At 38.5% G+C, this 16,960-nt stretch overlaps 1 protein-coding gene across 1 annotated transcript in view; it reads right to left on the bottom strand.

Moving 5' to 3' along the window:
• Positions 1-16,960, bottom strand: part of LOC309481198 (6-phosphofructo-2-kinase/fructose-2,6-bisphosphatase) — a 30,016-nt gene that overhangs the window by 11,990 nt on the left and 1,066 nt on the right. Inside the window, exons 2-11 of the mRNA XM_082146027.1 lie at positions 16,842-16,960; positions 15,510-15,606; positions 10,618-10,684; positions 8,497-8,571; positions 8,313-8,369; positions 7,494-7,615; positions 5,916-6,123; positions 2,508-2,654; positions 2,249-2,353; positions 1,459-1,588 (exon numbers count right to left, since the gene is read on the bottom strand). The exon at positions 16,842-16,960 is cut by the window's right edge and continues 7 nt beyond it. Coding sequence (XP_082002153.1) covers positions 1,459-1,588; positions 2,249-2,353; positions 2,508-2,654; positions 5,916-6,123; positions 7,494-7,615; positions 8,313-8,369; positions 8,497-8,571; positions 10,618-10,684; positions 15,510-15,606; positions 16,842-16,960 — 1,127 coding nt within the window. The remainder of the gene's footprint in view (positions 1-1,458; positions 1,589-2,248; positions 2,354-2,507; positions 2,655-5,915; positions 6,124-7,493; positions 7,616-8,312; positions 8,370-8,496; positions 8,572-10,617; positions 10,685-15,509; positions 15,607-16,841) is intronic.

Here is a 16,960-nt window from a genome sequence, read left to right as displayed (position 1 = left end):
CATGAATTACTGATGGTCTGTTCAGCTAAGTCATAATTATACACAAGCACAATCTGACTTACAACACTCAAGCAGTTTTTTATTGAAGACCATAAATTATCATTGAATTTAACAATTTGTAGTTCTTCACCCAAACAAATCTTTCCTGTTGCTGCTTATGAAATCTACACCACATTGAAGATGAATTTCGTAACACCCCCCTATAAAACAACTTTCACTTCATCAGTATTTCTTTGTTTTCTTTTCTGTCTGTCATTTTCGAAGTTTTGTCGAAATACTGACATGGGGGTCGCCCTTGAGAGCCCCAAACACCTCCAACGTATTCAGAAAAGGCCAGTGGCGTGTGGAATTTGCAGAGCACGCCCCAGACATATGGGTATATAAGGCACACACACACTTCAGCTTTGTTCTTCAAGGTCTCTTGATTCTAAAGAGAAACTATTTCCATCCACCTCTGCAAAGAGACAGTAGGTGCTGGATCGTCGGCACAGAACAGTGCTCTCCCTCCAGTGTGCACGGATAAGTGCAGAGAGCTCCCCTGGGTGGATCAGCAGCGTTCCGATAGAGGCAATTTCCTTAATAAAAGAGCAAATTCCCCTAAAAGAGCTGCACGGCGGATCGCGTCTTTTTAAAGATGCCTGAGGGTGAGACAGAGGCTGATGCAGAGTTGCTTTCCCGGGCAGCCGTGAGCATCAGACTTAAGTGGTCTCCGCCGCCCTGTCCCGAATGCTAGATCAGATGCTATGGCTCAACCTCGTGGAGATGTGGGATGTAGAGAAAGTGCGCTTGCACAATCTCCCAAGGTGGCCTTTCGGGTCCCAAACACACGATGTTCATGGCCCTCGTCTTCACGATGGTCAGACATCGATAGAGCCTATCCCTCCAGCTGAGACGAACAGCTTTACAGCCTCTACTTCATTGAACCAAATAAAGGAGGTGGGTTCTAAATCGTCCTCTAAATTGCAGAAATCATGTTCTGAGTGAAAAATAAATACTTAAAAAATAAATACAATTTTGCAGTTTGTAGGGTTGGGGGTCTTTTGCTGTTACTCTTAAGTTCTTCATCATCTCTTTCAGGATTGCCTATTGGACTCAAATGCCCACTCTTAGTCTTAGGGAGAGCAGCAACAGTCCTGAATTTTCTCCATTTGTGGACAACTTGTCAAACCATGGAATAACAAACACGCTGTAATGCAATGTCTTTAGCAATGCTGTTTTCTTAGACACGAATGAAAATCACAACACTTTTTATGAGTAATCAATGCAGAAATCCAGGGCTGCATTTCCCAAAGCATTGTGAGCCAAGTCCATTGTAGAGACCATTAGTTGCTGTGGTTCTACGATCTACTTAAGCTTACAATGCATTCGAGAATAGCAGGGTTTGCTAACCTTTTCTGTAAAGCTCATGTATTGGAGTAAATGAATGTTCCAGAAGTTTGTTCCAAGGTTTCACTCTACCTGCACTTTTGTCCAGGAAGTATGCCAGCAGACAGCGCATGACAGCCTGATGACATATGACCAAAACATTCTCCTGGCGCTCAAGCTCCATGATTACAGGCTCCAAACGCTGAACCAGATCCTCGTAGGACTGAACACACAAACACACACACACACACAAGCACTGAAGTACTAAAAGAAGGATACAAATATATAACCTTTGTGTTTAATGTAAATTGAATTGATTGTGGCATTTCTTTGTTGTTTAGAATCCAGTATTCCCGTTCTTCTTTTGTCTTTTATGAGTTCAGTAAATGACTCTTCTGTCCAAACATACCGCGCCAAAAACTGTTTCCATTGCAGTTTTGCGAAATATTCCTTTTTCGAATTGCCTGAAAAAACACCTCAAAAGTAAAAACTTGTTTGCCATATATGGGAGTTTTTGCGACATTGGCGTGTTTCTATTGGTCGTATATTCAAGTCGCAATTTAAATTTGCGCAATTTGAAGGGTGATGGAAACACGGCTAATATAATCTTCAGGAAGGCTCACTGCAAAACCTTTATCAGTAATGCACTGTGACAGCCTGTGCAACATGCAAACATAAAAAGCATCCAAAAAAATAAAGATATAATTTTTTTTTATCTCCCATCGCTGTTCAGTATCAGCACCCTTGGAATGCTGTTTGGGCAATCAAAATCAAGGTCCAAAAGTGTCCTTTCATACATGGTAGCCCAGGTGAGTTTGAACAAAGTCCCTTTCAAGGCAAGTCACTGCCTTATTCTTCTTGTCGCTTGCCACAATATACTCACCTCCCCCTTTGGATAGCGGTACCGGTATTTGTCTTGGTCTCTGAGTGCAAACTCCTCAGGAAAGTGATCTTGAATCTCTTCGTACATCATCTCCTCACACACACCCTGCACATGAACACATGCACTTCATGACATATATATATCATTCAAAATCAAACACACTCTGCAAAAGAACCAAAACAAATGGCAACTGTGGCTTTTGCCCAGTGGGCACTTCGGTCAATCTCATATTTGCAACTAGAAACAGGACTTGACTCACAGCATCAATCTCATTCAGTGCTTTCCATTGCTCATATGGCACTCCAATCGCCTCCGCAGTCTGGATTGTTCTCCTCATGTGACTGGTCCAGATCTTCAGGTCCAGGATGCACTGACCCCGGATGTATGTCCCTAGAGCTGCAGCAAACTGACACAAATAAAAAAAAGTGTGTCCCAAATCATAGTATGTTGAAATAAGTATTTCAAAGATAACCTGATTGTCTAAGATTTCCAGGGGGAATTCTGAGTGCAGATCAACTCTACCTTAGCTCCTCTCTTTTTATCAATATAGTCTTTACATTTCTGCTGTTTACGTGTCACAGTGTGTTTGATCTCAGAATACAGTATGTCTTCACTTCCGTGCTGACAGGCAGGACATCCAATTTTGTACGCATCTTGCGGCCACGCAGGAGTTCGAAAGGTGTAGCCCCTGTGGTAGCATATACCCACATAGCAACATTGTGACGTCCCAGATCCGGCCCACATCTGGCACATGTGGAAAGATGATCTGGCCCACATCTGGCACATGTGGAAAGATTATCTGGTCCACATGCAGCGTGGAATGACGGCCCTTGGGCGGCTCACTCCTGTTTGCCAGATCTGGGCCACAAGCAGGCCATAGCAATGCCACATGTCAGCCAAGAGCAAAGAAATAAACCACAACTGGACCTTATCTGAGCCACAAAATCTGTGTATAATAAATATGGAGTCATCTCAGCCTTAATAAGCCTGTTAACAAGCAGAATCACTGAAGGAAAGAAGAGAACAGAAAAAGAGACGAGCAGAAACACAAGAACTACAACTGACTTCAGACACAGTCTAAGATGAAATCAACTGAAGAGAAAAGAAGACATTAAATCTCTCTCAGGCTGAGATGACTCCATATTTAATATACACAGATTTTGTGGCTCAGATAAGGTCCAGTTCTGGTTTATTTCTTTGCTCTTGGCTGACATGTGGCATTGCTATGGCCTGTTTGTGGCCCAGATCTGGCAAACAGGAGTGAGCCGCCCAAGGGCCGTCATTCTTCGCTGCATGTGGGCCAGATCATCTTTCCACATGTGTCAGATGTGGGCTGGATCTGGGACCCATCTTTATGTTGCTATGTGGAAGTAGGTAATTTTGTAACATTTTGAGCCAGAGCTGCCAGACAGTAAAAGTAAGTGAAGGCTCACCAGGGCATGGCAGGAATGGAGCCGGTAGAGGAATTGTAATCGACGCAATCCTCGTCGCCAAATGTGATGTTTGTACATCTTGTAATAAAATAAAGAAGCAAGCACAGACATAGATATCATATATAAACGCTAGATGTCTTATGCGGCAGTCACTTCCGGCATCACCGTTCGGCCATCTTGTCACAGGCAGGCTTAATGTAAAGTGAGTGATCAGCACGCAGACAAATCCTCTTATCTCGCTGAAATCTTGACGGATTTACAAATGGTTTGGTTTCTTACAAACGTTACTAACGTGGCTATGATTCCGAATGCTTGAACATGTATGTCAGGGAACGACAACTGGCGGCCCGCGGGCCAGAACTGGCCCGCCAGCAATATTTTGGAAGTCCTAAATGCTGCACAAAACTCTTCCACTACTTGAGAAAAGCCGTAGTCACGCGGCGATTTCACCGCTGCATACTGTGTGAAACACCCATAGGGAATCATGCGGCGCGGGATTACATTTTAAAGTATAACTGTGCGTTCACACCGGACGCGAATAGCGCGTCAAATTCGCGCCTGCCGCGTCTAGTAATACGCTTGACCACTTTGTGTCCATTCGCGCATCAAAAGACGGTAGCGGTCAGAACTCTGGTGTAGGCTACTTTGGACGGAGCGGTCTGACTGACAATAGCAGCCCACTCCCGACATCTTTTGACAGCGTATCCGCACTTAATTCTGACCACCTGTACACCTATCTCTGAGGAGCTGTTTGGTACTGAAACCATTGTCAGTCAACAACATTCTTTTTTTGCAAGGATGTTTGAAATAGTTCGGCAGAAAATACCCTACTTCATTTGTCAGTAGGGCAATATGATTTTCGTTTATGTTGCTTAGAAATTTGAGTGATAGGCTTTGTCCTATTTAATTTATGTTAGGCTATTTATATTTCATAATTTTTTTCTGTGGCATTTTTTTTCTCTGCTGACAGTACAATGTTAAAATAGCCTAATATTTATATTGACACGAACACAATTTTTGTATAGCATTTATTATAGGCTACTTAATCTCATTCTTGCCGTTAGAGACATTTGAATGTGAGATTATGGAAACGAGATCTAAATTTTGCGGAACCGTCAGGTCGGGAAATAAAGCGGGTGAACACTGAGTGTATTTTAAGCGGTTGCTGAATAGAACCTTGTGGGAGCGGGACAGAAAAAAAACAGTCCCGCGCAGAACTCCTTAAACCTTAGGTGTGTATGTGTGTGTCCCGAATAAATAATAATACAAAAAAAAAGGAATAAAGTTCAAAAGTCGGACTGTAAGCGAATGAGTATGATTGCTATTCACACCTTTATTAAAATGGCTGTAATCTGTTACCACAATAGTAGGCCTACTTGATCTGTTTAAAATGATTTCCTTGATCTATGCCTAAGGTGTTAAATTAAAAATCAAAATTAAAATTTGTCTAATCCAGTAATTATTTTTTTCTATTTTTGATCTGAGCACAATCAGAAAATCAGAAAACCCATTGTTATTCGTTTTTTCATTTTAGTTCAGGAAATAAATAATGGAAAAACAAGTAGTTTTGATCCACGGACGGTGACGGACCCATCATATTCCGCGATTATAGGCCTATATAAAAGTATTTAATTTGTATCCATAGGCCTACTCTGTGTAGCTGGCCCGCCATCTACTGGCTAAAAAAAATATTGGCCCGCGGCCAAAGTTTCTTGCCGACCCCTGATGTATGTTATAATTATTCATATATATGCAGTGTATTTATGTAGTGTCATAACTACATCTCTGACGTTTATAACAAACCAAACCGTTTGAAAATCGGTAGAAAATTGAGCAAGTTATGGTTATTTAAAAGTGCATGCACCATTAAACTAGTGCAAGATGGCCGCCACGTGCGGACGTCGACCTCCATTGGCCAGCAGCGCGCACGAGACATCTAGCGTTTATTATATGATATCTATGAGCACAGACACGAGTGTGGATTTTCTCCCTTCTCTTTACTACTCTTCTTCTTTACCTTTCTTCCACTGCCATCTAGTGGCTACACAATAACTCTGCAGACACAACAGTAATGATCTAGTAAATGTCCCCTTATCAAAGAATTGTGGTTCGGTTATAATAAACATTAATAATAATTACTTAAATCATCATCAATCCAGGATTCATTCAAAGCCTGAAAGTCCTGCTCAACACTCTTTCCATTATTTTAGATTTTAGATAAGATTTACGCTAACCTTCTTTCCTTGTGTAGAGAGACCGGAATCACCTCCGATACGCCCCAAAATGTTGAGTTCACTCTCTCCATGACGACAGAGGTAGATAGTGCGAGGCGTGACATGGATGTTCATCAGGTAGTAGACGATCCTGCTCTGAATATGATCCTGAACCTGATTCACCAGGTACCTGCTGCCCACGTTAAAGATCTTAATGTATGACAGGTTCCTGTGGACACACAGAGACAGGGCAGTAATGATGAGGACTTCCAGTACAATCATGTCAAACAACAGATGTTGGTCAAATTCGTTCTGCACTGTTAACCCTTGCTGTAAAAAATGGCAAAAGCCTTACAGTATCATGCCATTTTCCTTTACAACGGTAATATACCATGGCTGGGTTTCCCGAAACCTTCTTAACGCTACGTCGTTCTTAAGTTACACCTTAAGCTGTACCTTATCGTTAATACGTGTTTCCCGAAACGTTCTTAGTTAAGTACCTTCTGTAAGCCATACGTTCGGAAGGTTGGTCTGGACCACTCTTAGCTTTACCTTATCACTGTTGCACGAGAGAATAATTGATTCTCGAGCCGTCGATATCAACCAATTCAGCACCATCGCCACGGACAGCACCGGGTAACGTCGCACGTAAGAGGGTATATCTTAAGCAGCTTTCTAAGGTATAGTTTGGGGAACACGCCTAGAAATGGTATACCTTTAGTTAAGTTATACCTTAAGAGTCTTCGTAGCGCGCTAAGAGAAAACGTTATCGGGAAACTCAGCCCATAGAAAACAATGCATTCTGGGTAATATTGGTCGTTTTCGAGAAAATAGTCTACAGGAATATACTGTGAATTGACAGCGCTCAAAGTCGACATTCAGAGGCTGTGTGTCCAAATCACACCCTATACCCTCATTCACTATTCCCTATAGTTCACTAATATAGTGCACTTGTGAGAGTGAATGAAAAGAAGTGAGTGAATTCAAACACTGACGAACACCTGATAAGCAGAATCACTGAAGAACAGAGAAACAAGAACAGAAAAAATAGAAACACAGGAACTACAACACTAATGCTCAACAACCACCTACATATTCACTGAGTTATCTCACCGCAACACTGCGTCAATGTTACTTTTTACTCTCTGTAGTGTGGATTTTCCTGTGGGGTTGAAAGGGTTAACAGTGCAAGATAAAAAGACACTCCCACGAAATGTATTTTAACAGTAATACTTAACAAGTAAGTTATAAAACTGTTGCTAGTTTAGAGTAGTGCTGAAGATTGTGTTGTGCTGAAGAGTAGAGCCTGTGCTTCAGTCCAGGAGAAGATCTATAAACGTTATGCTGCATGTTGCATTTTTTTTAGTGGTCTCAAATGAAATACGTTCACAGTAATACTTTGCTCACATTATAAGTGCATTATATATATTAGTTAATACATTTAAATGACAGTTGGTCAATTTAAGACAGTTGGTTTCTGCAAATGAAATTAGTTAACGCGAGTTTTGATTTAGTGCATTTTACAGTTATAGTGTGTTGCCAGTATTTTACAGTAAAAAAGCCTGGTAAAGTCTAACAGTGTGGGTGACAGTGTTTCACCTGTCTTTGTCATCATCTAACGGAACATATGCGAGTTTGTAGCAGTCTATTCTCTTGAGGAAGTCCGCCACTGCCTCCTCTTTATCACAGTCAGCGTAATCAGGACTGCTCAGCTTCACTTGCTGCAGATACACACAGAAAACAAAGCTTTTACAGGATGTAGAGTGTGAACAATACAGTACAATATTCCAATACAGACAAACTCCTACAGACTGTCAAGAAACTACCAGATAATAGGTGAATAATTATGCACCTCAGTGAAAAGCAACTCAGTCAATACATTAATACACATAGATCAATAATCCTTAAAGGGACATTGTGTAGGAATTTCTCCCATCTAGTGGTGAAAATGTATTTTGCATTCAAACGAATAATGCTCTCCAGCGCCTCACTTTTTCAAATGCGCGTTGCATCTACGGTAGTCGTTATGTACCAAAAAGCTATGACAGGATGTCTTATAATAGCACTTCGAGTTTTTCTTCGGGTGAACAGGTTTGTTATTTAAAACAAACTGAAACTTGAAACAACGAAAAAAAGAATGTTACAGTTATCAATACTGACTGTGAAAAACATTAACTATGGTAATTAGTAGTAATGCCTTCTTTACTCGTTATATTTTTTGAAGTATGTGCATTGTTAGATATCATCATCATCATCAGAGCCTTCTCTAACGTTACTTTACTCAATAGCTGCTATTCATCAAAGAGCCTGTTTAACTTTTAACTATAAATGTTCTACTGTCTATATAATAAAGTATAAATATATAGAAATAAGAAATAAATATATATTTTAAACACATCATGAAATAAATCTTATTACCTTGATGTTTTCTGCAATGATTTCTGGGTCATCACAAAGAGACTCAATAAAAAAGACCTACAAGAAGGATAATTTAATTTCAATTTAAAAATGATATATTGAAGAGATATTTTTTAATCCATTTCTAAAGATGAAGTATTCATTTTGATGAATATTGACTCATCAATTCACCTGTTTCACTCACTTTATAGCCGTTCTCTTTAGCAAAGGTGAGAATCATCTCTCTACGTTCTCTTGTTGTGTTGGTCGCATCAAACACCTGTAAGAAATTTCATTTCCAAAACTGGCTTGATTATCATAGAGAAGTCATTGCAACATTTGAGTGAAGCACATCCTAAGCAAATGGTCATCACTTGTAGACTGGGAGTGGGTGTGAACTTCATTAACATACAGACCACATCGGTTACAACAGGAGCAAATTCATTTACAAGTCACACCAGATCCTGACTGCTTTTCTTTTGGTTCCTTGCCACTGTCGCCTTTTTCGCCTTTTGCTTTCAGCTTGCTTAGCTGGGGACATTTAGTTTAATCTTCAACAATAATATTTATCTGCCTGCATTAACACATGAGAACTGAACTGAGCCGGACAATGACATCACGGTTGTCTCCAGAGCGGCTATATATGAACTAAATTAATAACTTTTTTTTACAACAAAAATTAACCATCACTGATCTATCTTACTTAAGCTGGACTTTGATGCTATTTTCTTCAAGACACAAACGTTGTTGCAATATTTTCTTGTTATCTCTGTAAAGCTGCTTTGAAACAATCTGTATTGTAAAAAGCCCTATATAATTATTTATGTCCTTTAATTAATTTATTAAACTAATTAATGTTTATAATTACCTTTATAGGTGACTTGACTTGACTATAATGTGTTATATATTACAATATATTGAATAATACATAAGGAATTGCCGCTTTACATATATTGAAAAATTTATTTACAATATATTTACACTGTAAAATGTAATTAGTTGAGTGTACTTAGAAAATCGATATAGATGATTTATTGAAAATAATATAATTTTACATTCACCGTTATGGTGATCAGTGTTTGCTTTAGCTGGAAAGCAACTAAAGCTCTTCTTGCAAGATTAAAGGGATAGTTCACTTTGAAATTAATTTTTGGTATGTTTTAGCTTACCTCAAGGGCATCCAAGATGTAGGTGTCTTTTTTTCCGCAGTAGTTTCGATTTTGATATTTTTAGGTCAAACCGTTCTTGTCTGTCAGTCATATAATGCAGGTCTATGGTCACTGTCTCAAAGAGCATGCACAGAGTCCAAATTAAACAATTCCCCATCGTAAGTACACATTGATGGCCCAAGACACGAAACGAGCGGTTTGTGTGAGAAAACGAACAGTATTTATATCGTTTTTACCTCTTATACGCAGCCATGTCCAAGTGATCTGATCTGACGTGTACGCAGACTGGTGCATAGATATATACACTAGATGTCGCCTTAAAGACATTCGTTCCAATGAACTGCCGTAGACAAGGCGACATCTAGTGTATATATGTCTATGCACCAGTCTGCGTACACGTCAGATCAGATCACTTGGACATGGCTGTGTATAAGAGGTAAAAACGATATAAATACTGTTCGTTTTCTCACACAAACCGCTCGTTTCATGTCTTAGGCCATCAATGTGTACTTACGATGGGGAATTGTTTCATTTGGACGATGGGGAATTGTTTTAATTTGGACTCTGTGCATGCTCTTTGAGACAGTGACCATAGACCTGCATTATATGACTGACAGACAAGAACGGTTTGACCTAAAAATATCAAAATTGTAAGTACTTGCGGAAAAAAAGACACCTACATCTTGGATGCCCTTGAGGTAAGCTAAAACATACCAAAAATTAATTTCAAAGTGAACTATCCCTTTAAAGCTTATAAAGACACTATGATTATTTGCTTTTTCAATTTCAGCCTCACCATAATTAAAGTTAATTTTTCCGCCACAATATATATGTTAGTTATTTTAAATTTAAATAATATTCACAATATTACTATTTTGACTATGTTTATAATAAAATAAACAGCCTCGGTGAGCACAAAACACTCAAAAACATTTTAAAAATGTTGATTATTTCAAACTTTTTGGCTGGTTGTGTATAAAACATTACGCATTAATCAGAAACTACTGTGATAATACTTATGGCCTTACCAGCTGCTAATTGTTCAGAAACAGAAAAGGTTAAGTTTCTAATCACAGCTCTTCTAAATGAATCAAGATCAGTAGAAACGTAACTATTGTCCGTGTTCAGATGAGTGTGTGTGTGTGCTTGTCACTTACTGCAACTTGTCCATGATCCTGAGTGAAGTAACAACAGACGTCTTTCAACGCCGCCAGTGCACACGCTCTAAAGCACACAATTTACAAGAAAAAGAAAACAAAAATACAATAACAAACACACACACACACACACACAAAACATATATGTACAATATCATTTGTTAGTTCTGGTGCTCAAGATTATCCATGTGGTGTTCAATGAGTACTGATATAGGGCGGATTTCAATCGCAAATGAGCCTCCCTATGCCTTACTCACTACAAGGGGCAGACACTTTCTGTAGGTTACTGACAGTTACTTGCTGCTGGAGCAGTTTTTATGAGTGAGTCCGTCACAGTATCATTACAAATAGACAATAGACACATTTACAGGCAAAGTTGTGTCTAAAATGTAAGTTACTCAATGTAAACTTCATTTTTATTTAACTCTGGCCTACGACCGAATTACAGCAGCGCGTCCCTTAAAGGCAGGGTAGGTCAAAAATGTATTAAAAACTTTCTTCCAAATTTGTTTAAACTTTATATATATATCAATGCATAATTAAAATGTAAGAACTCTGATAAAAAGAGTATAACAATTGATTGACTCTAGACCGTTTAATCTGTATTAAACACAGCTCATTATTTCCATTCGGGACGAAACATAGGATTGGCTTAGGCGGCTGTCACTCTCTCGCAACCATGGCAACCACCCATTTGCCACACAGAACATGCCCACTTGCGCGTACCCGTTTGATTTGAGGAATTCAAGAGGCACCTAGGAATACCAAAACAATGGCAGAGAAAGAGCAAGCAAAATTCACAGTACCGGCCTATGCAGTTAGTGAAGGCAAACCAGGCAAAAAAAGGAAGACAGTAACAGTACAAGAAAAGGCATTGAACAAAAAGTCTTTGGATAAACAAAGAAATAAAACGCGAGTTAATATCGGCGTGGCTTTCCAGCGATGGCGAGAACTGAGGGACCTCAAGGGGCTGAAAAGTGACTCCTCGATGGCTTTATTTCTGCTGGACAGGTAAATCTTTCTTTTTGTATTTTGATCATACATATTTTTTTGTTTATTTTTTCATGAAGCATGTGTCATTAGCACACATAGCTGCATAATATAGGCTAGCTAACATAACATTACTTAGCGAGCTGTAGTAGAGATAATCTATAATCTATCGTAGTATAATCTATTGGTCTAGCTCAAGATGATAGCTATAGTGTTGAATTGTGCATAATTTTGCTTTAGATAACTAAATACATGTTTAACAGATAGTAGGCCTAAGTTTACTCCGCATCTAGGATCTTTTCTTAGAACTATATTTACCCTCTGTCCAGAGCCGCCTTAACCTAATGTTAGGCCCCGGGGCTGAGAGGTTTTGTAGGCCCCCCATCCCCTCAATTTAAAGAGTCTCATTTTAAAAAAGTGTAATAGCCTATCTAGGTAATCTACATCACAAAATGCATTAGTTTCTTTTGAGACCTACAACAGTGATTTTTTTAAATATTGTTTTTCATTTTAATATTGTTATTAACATATCACTGAGCACATAAACACAAGACACTTTATTTAACAACCACACACAGCAACTAAATTTCAACTTTATGCAAATGAGAAGCGATTTTCGCGAGCGACGACCAATAGGAAAGAAGCCTTTCAGTGGAGCTCAGCTCCCGTCACCTTCTCGAGTGCAGTGCAGGCAAGACAGAGGAGTTCGAGGGCGATTTCACTGTTTTATATGATTTACTGTAACTAACCACAAACATGGATATAATAAATGTATGCATGGAAAAGAAACTGTCGACAGTCTCAGTGAGTTTAATTCATACATTTATAGTTCGAGTGTTGTAGTTTTATGATGCAAGTTTAGCACTGCTGCAGTTCATTTTACAGTGCATTATGTTGACTATAGGGACAAGAAAATGTATTAGCCTATTTGTCAAATTCGGATGACGTTTTAGTAATTGATGACATGACAGTATGAGTGAGTTTAATTTGTAGATTGATCGATCGTTAATCTAGTAAATGATTTAATCCCTGAACACTGCTGTGTGTAATATAAAAACACTCTCCCAACAGCATACTGTTTCTTTTGAGCCTAATTCCTAGTCAAATTAAAATGATATAGTTGTATAATATCACTTGTGGTGGTGTTTTGTATAGATGTGGCCAGACGAGCAGTCTCGCCTCATTCGCGCCGCGGGACCTCTAGACGCGCGTAAACGCGTCTTTACAACACTGAAATCACTCGCGCCAGACGCTCTATTCGCGTTTGGTGTGAACGCACCTTAACAATAACATTAGAGCGACAGCACTACCAACGCCCACAAGCGACTAGCGACATACAGCGACAAAATCTGACAAGTTAAAACAAAATGACCTTTTCAGCTCATCATGAACCTGAACATGGGAGGCCCCTGAACTTGGGAGGCCCCTGGGCTTCAGCCCAGGTAAGCCCGTACATTAAGGCGGCCTTGCCTCTGTCTAACTCTTTTACCATGTTCACCTGGAAGTTTACCTGCACGTTTTTTTCGCCTTTGTTTTGTTTTTATATTCTCTACCTATGTTTACTGATGTCTTTATCTTGTATCTGTGTGTGTCGTACATACTTTGTTGTATGTGTGTGTTATTATTTTGTGTTCCTCGCACCGACGATGCGGTACTTGTCTCTGGAGTGTAGTCCTCATCAGAGTCAACAATGCTTTCATCATGGAAACTCTTACATGCAGAACACCATATATGTTATGAATCTTACACGAAATTCATCTTCATCACAGTGTAAATGATGGTAATGGAAAAACGTGTATCATGCAACCTGTTTTTAGCTTTGCCTTATAGATAACTAGCTCGTTAGCGAATCAAAAAATATATATTTTAAACTTTACCAATATCAATATGCTAGCTTGATAGTGAGTACTAAAATACATCTTATTTGTTTATATTCTGATAAAGTTCAATTTTTTTATTACATGTGATTCTGACATGATGTCACTGCATGCACTGCGCTCCTTCCTCTCCGCTCGTCTCAGGTAAACAATGCGTCTTCAGCTCAGCTGTCGGAGTCGCGCGTTCATGTGTTTTGGGGGCGTGGCTTTGGAAGGAGCCCAGAAGGGAGGGGGTGGAGTGAATGGAAATAATGAGCTGTCTTTAAAACAGTCGTGAGAGGTCTACAGACACTCGATTTTTATACTTTCTTTTTCAGAGTACTTAGATTTTAATTATGCATTGATATATATATAAAGTTTAAACAAATTTGAAAGAAAGTTTTTTTATAAATTTTTTACCTACCCTGCCTTTAAGGAACGGAAGTATATTTCCATATATTTATGATCAATATATTATATGGTGTAAAAATACAAGAAAAATTATGAAATAATATATTGCGTTAATATACTGTGTTATATATTACAATTTATTGAATAATGCACAAGGATTTGCCTGTTTCCATATATTGCTAAATATATTTACAATATATTTACACAGCAAAATGTCATTAGACGAGTGTACGTCGAAAGCGATTGCCTTAAATTTCTCAAGGATGTTTTACCCAAAGCTGGTTCTAATATAAAAACATACAAAAGAGAATCAGGACAGTGATAAACTACGCATTTATTTTTATTTATTAAACTTAAAATAAAATAAAAGCATCAAGTTAAAGAAGTTAATAAATCTTGGGATGAGATCTGGGACTCAGTATAATTAATGATGACTGTGACCTCATCAATAAGTACCCAACTGATTATTTCTCACTGCTTTTTTTGCCATAACGACTGTTTCTTAAATACACAGTTACAGCAGCCAGAGAAAAACTAACATGATAAAGTCAAGAGCCCAACTAAAGCAAACACTGATCTCCATAATGGTGACGGTAAAATTCTTTTATTTTCATTAAATCATCAACATCTAAACCTCTGTTAATTCTCAATAAGAACTTCTGTAGACGTCTGACAGAAATAAAGTCAAACTGTTAGTAATAAGTGGAGCTGGTAATGCTGTTTTTGTTGTTTACTCCTCCTCTGCTGAGATCTTGAGAGATCTGTTAGTGTGAGTTGTGTAGGTCATCATTGAGCTGGAGAGTAGAGCCTGAGCTTCAGTCCAGCAGAAGACCAAGAAACACTGATGATATGCTGCATGTTGCTCTATTTAAGTGGCATAAATCTATTGCAGTCATTTCTATTCACTTTTTGAAGATGATTTTATTTAGTTTCAGTTTAATAAATAGAAATAAATACACAGTCTATCATTGTCTTAGCACTTTTTTCACTCTTTTCTGTATTTTTACAACTTTGAGTAAAACATCCTTGAGAAATTTAAGGTAATTGTTTTCCTCATGTTTTCTAAGTACACTTAATGACATTCTACAGTCTGAATATATTGTAAATATATTTTTCAATATATGAAAAGCGTCAATTCCTTATGTATAATTCAATATATTGTAATATATAACACAAAAAATATTAACACAATATATTATTTCGTTACACTTTATTTTAAGGTGTCCTTGTTACAGTGTTGCAATACTAGTTATATATTTGAATTATTATTCAAGCAACTACATGTACTTATAGGGTTAGGGTAGGATTTGGTTGAGGGTTAGTTGCATGTAATTATCCATAATTTACTGTTCTTACTATGGTAAGTGCATGTAAAATATGTAACAAGGACACTGTAAAATAAAGTGTTACCATTATTTCATATATTTTTCAGTATATTTACACCATAAATATATTTATCAATATATTTTCGTTCTGTAATGGTGAATATTCAGAACAATAGCATAATTGTGAGTGTGATATTGCTTTTATACAACAGTTCCATAAACAAGAACTTAATATTAATTTTGGAGAAACAGCACTCTTTCTCACGTGATATTACTTAAATGAAGCACTGTTGTGTAAAGTGTTTCTCACTTGCGAATCTTCATGGCCTCTTCGTTGTCTGGGAGGAAGAATTCGTAACTCTTATAGGTGTGAACGGCATCCCTTCGGTACTGTCCAACGTTAAACACTGTTAAAATAGGTTCACATCAGTGACTGTTTAGTGCAAGAAATAATGCGCTATGATTTTATTCGGTATTACAAATACATCTTTTAAGACTTATGTTCTTTAAAGACTACTCAATTTGGGAAAACAACCAAAACATTTAGCCAAAGTTGCCCAATTAACATTGAAAATGCCAAAAATGACCATATTGCCAATAAAAATGTACAGAGTTCAATATATCGGACTGCAATGACCTGTATTGACCAATAAGAGTACAACAGAAACATACTAGTGCCTAAATCTACCAATAGCCTTGACATTTTTTGTTTTTACAGAGAAAGGCTAGTCGCGACCAGCGTGCCGACCGTCGTTCTCATGATGACCACCCAAGAACGCCATCTCAGCTTATACCCAGGCATGTGAGACAGCAATCGTGGCCATCAGATGAGGACAGGAAACGACCACATCCAGAAATGCATGGAGAGAGAGGTGTCTTTAAAAAGACGCTCGCTGTCCGCTTGCTCTTTTAGGGAAAAAAACTCTCTCTTAGTGCTGAAGCGCACAGGGGAACAGTTGCTGCAAGACCTACCTCAGGAAGTCTGCAGCGTGCAAAATACTATTTTAGGAGAACTTCAATGTATGCAGAGAAAGCTCTTTTAGAAGCGACCATCGCTGACGAGCCGTCACACACACTCACTGAAGAGCTTCTTCCATGTTTGTTGCACACACTCGAACGATGATTGCTGAGCACAATCATGAGAAACGCTTGGCTTCAAAGCGAAAGCTTGAACGAGTGGTTAAAGCACGCTTCCTTACATACCCGTCTCACAGGGAGTGGTTGACGATGGAAATCTCACTCGCCAATGTCCATTGGCTTGTTTTTTTTACCACTCAAAACTGGCTATTCGTCAGTTCACTTCTGACGTAACGTCGAACGTGACTGACTGAAAGGGAACCACAAGCAAAACAACTTATTCCTTTTTTTTTTTCTTGAGTGCTTGAATGTCTGAGGGCAAAGTTAGCTTTTTCAGCAAAATTGAATGGTTTTGAGTGGAGAGCTTCATTTTGATCTGAAAATAGGAAGTTTGGGGAATTAGGTGAGAAGTTAAGGATTTGTGTTTAGAGTTTTGAGAAAAGGAAGCATAATTTCAAGAAATGTGTTTAAGCAGCAATCAAGAAAAACTGTATTGTGTGAGAAGATTTTGTACTTTGATCAATTGAAATGTTTGTATAATGTTTCCATGAATAATAATTCTCACCCTTGGTGGGAACGCCAATCCAGTTGAGGTAGCGTGTGAGTTTCTTCGAGATGTAGGTCTTTCCACGGGCAGGAAGACCAACCATCACAATCATGGTGGGAGAGTTGGTGAACTGCGGA

Source organism: Leuciscus leuciscus (genome assembly GCF_965113295.1).
Source record: "Leuciscus leuciscus genome assembly, chromosome: 18".
In the NCBI taxonomy this organism is placed as follows: domain Eukaryota; kingdom Metazoa; phylum Chordata; class Actinopteri; order Cypriniformes; family Leuciscidae; genus Leuciscus; species Leuciscus leuciscus.
Note: the sequence above shows the minus strand (reverse complement) of the source record. Positions and strands in the feature narration are given on the sequence as shown.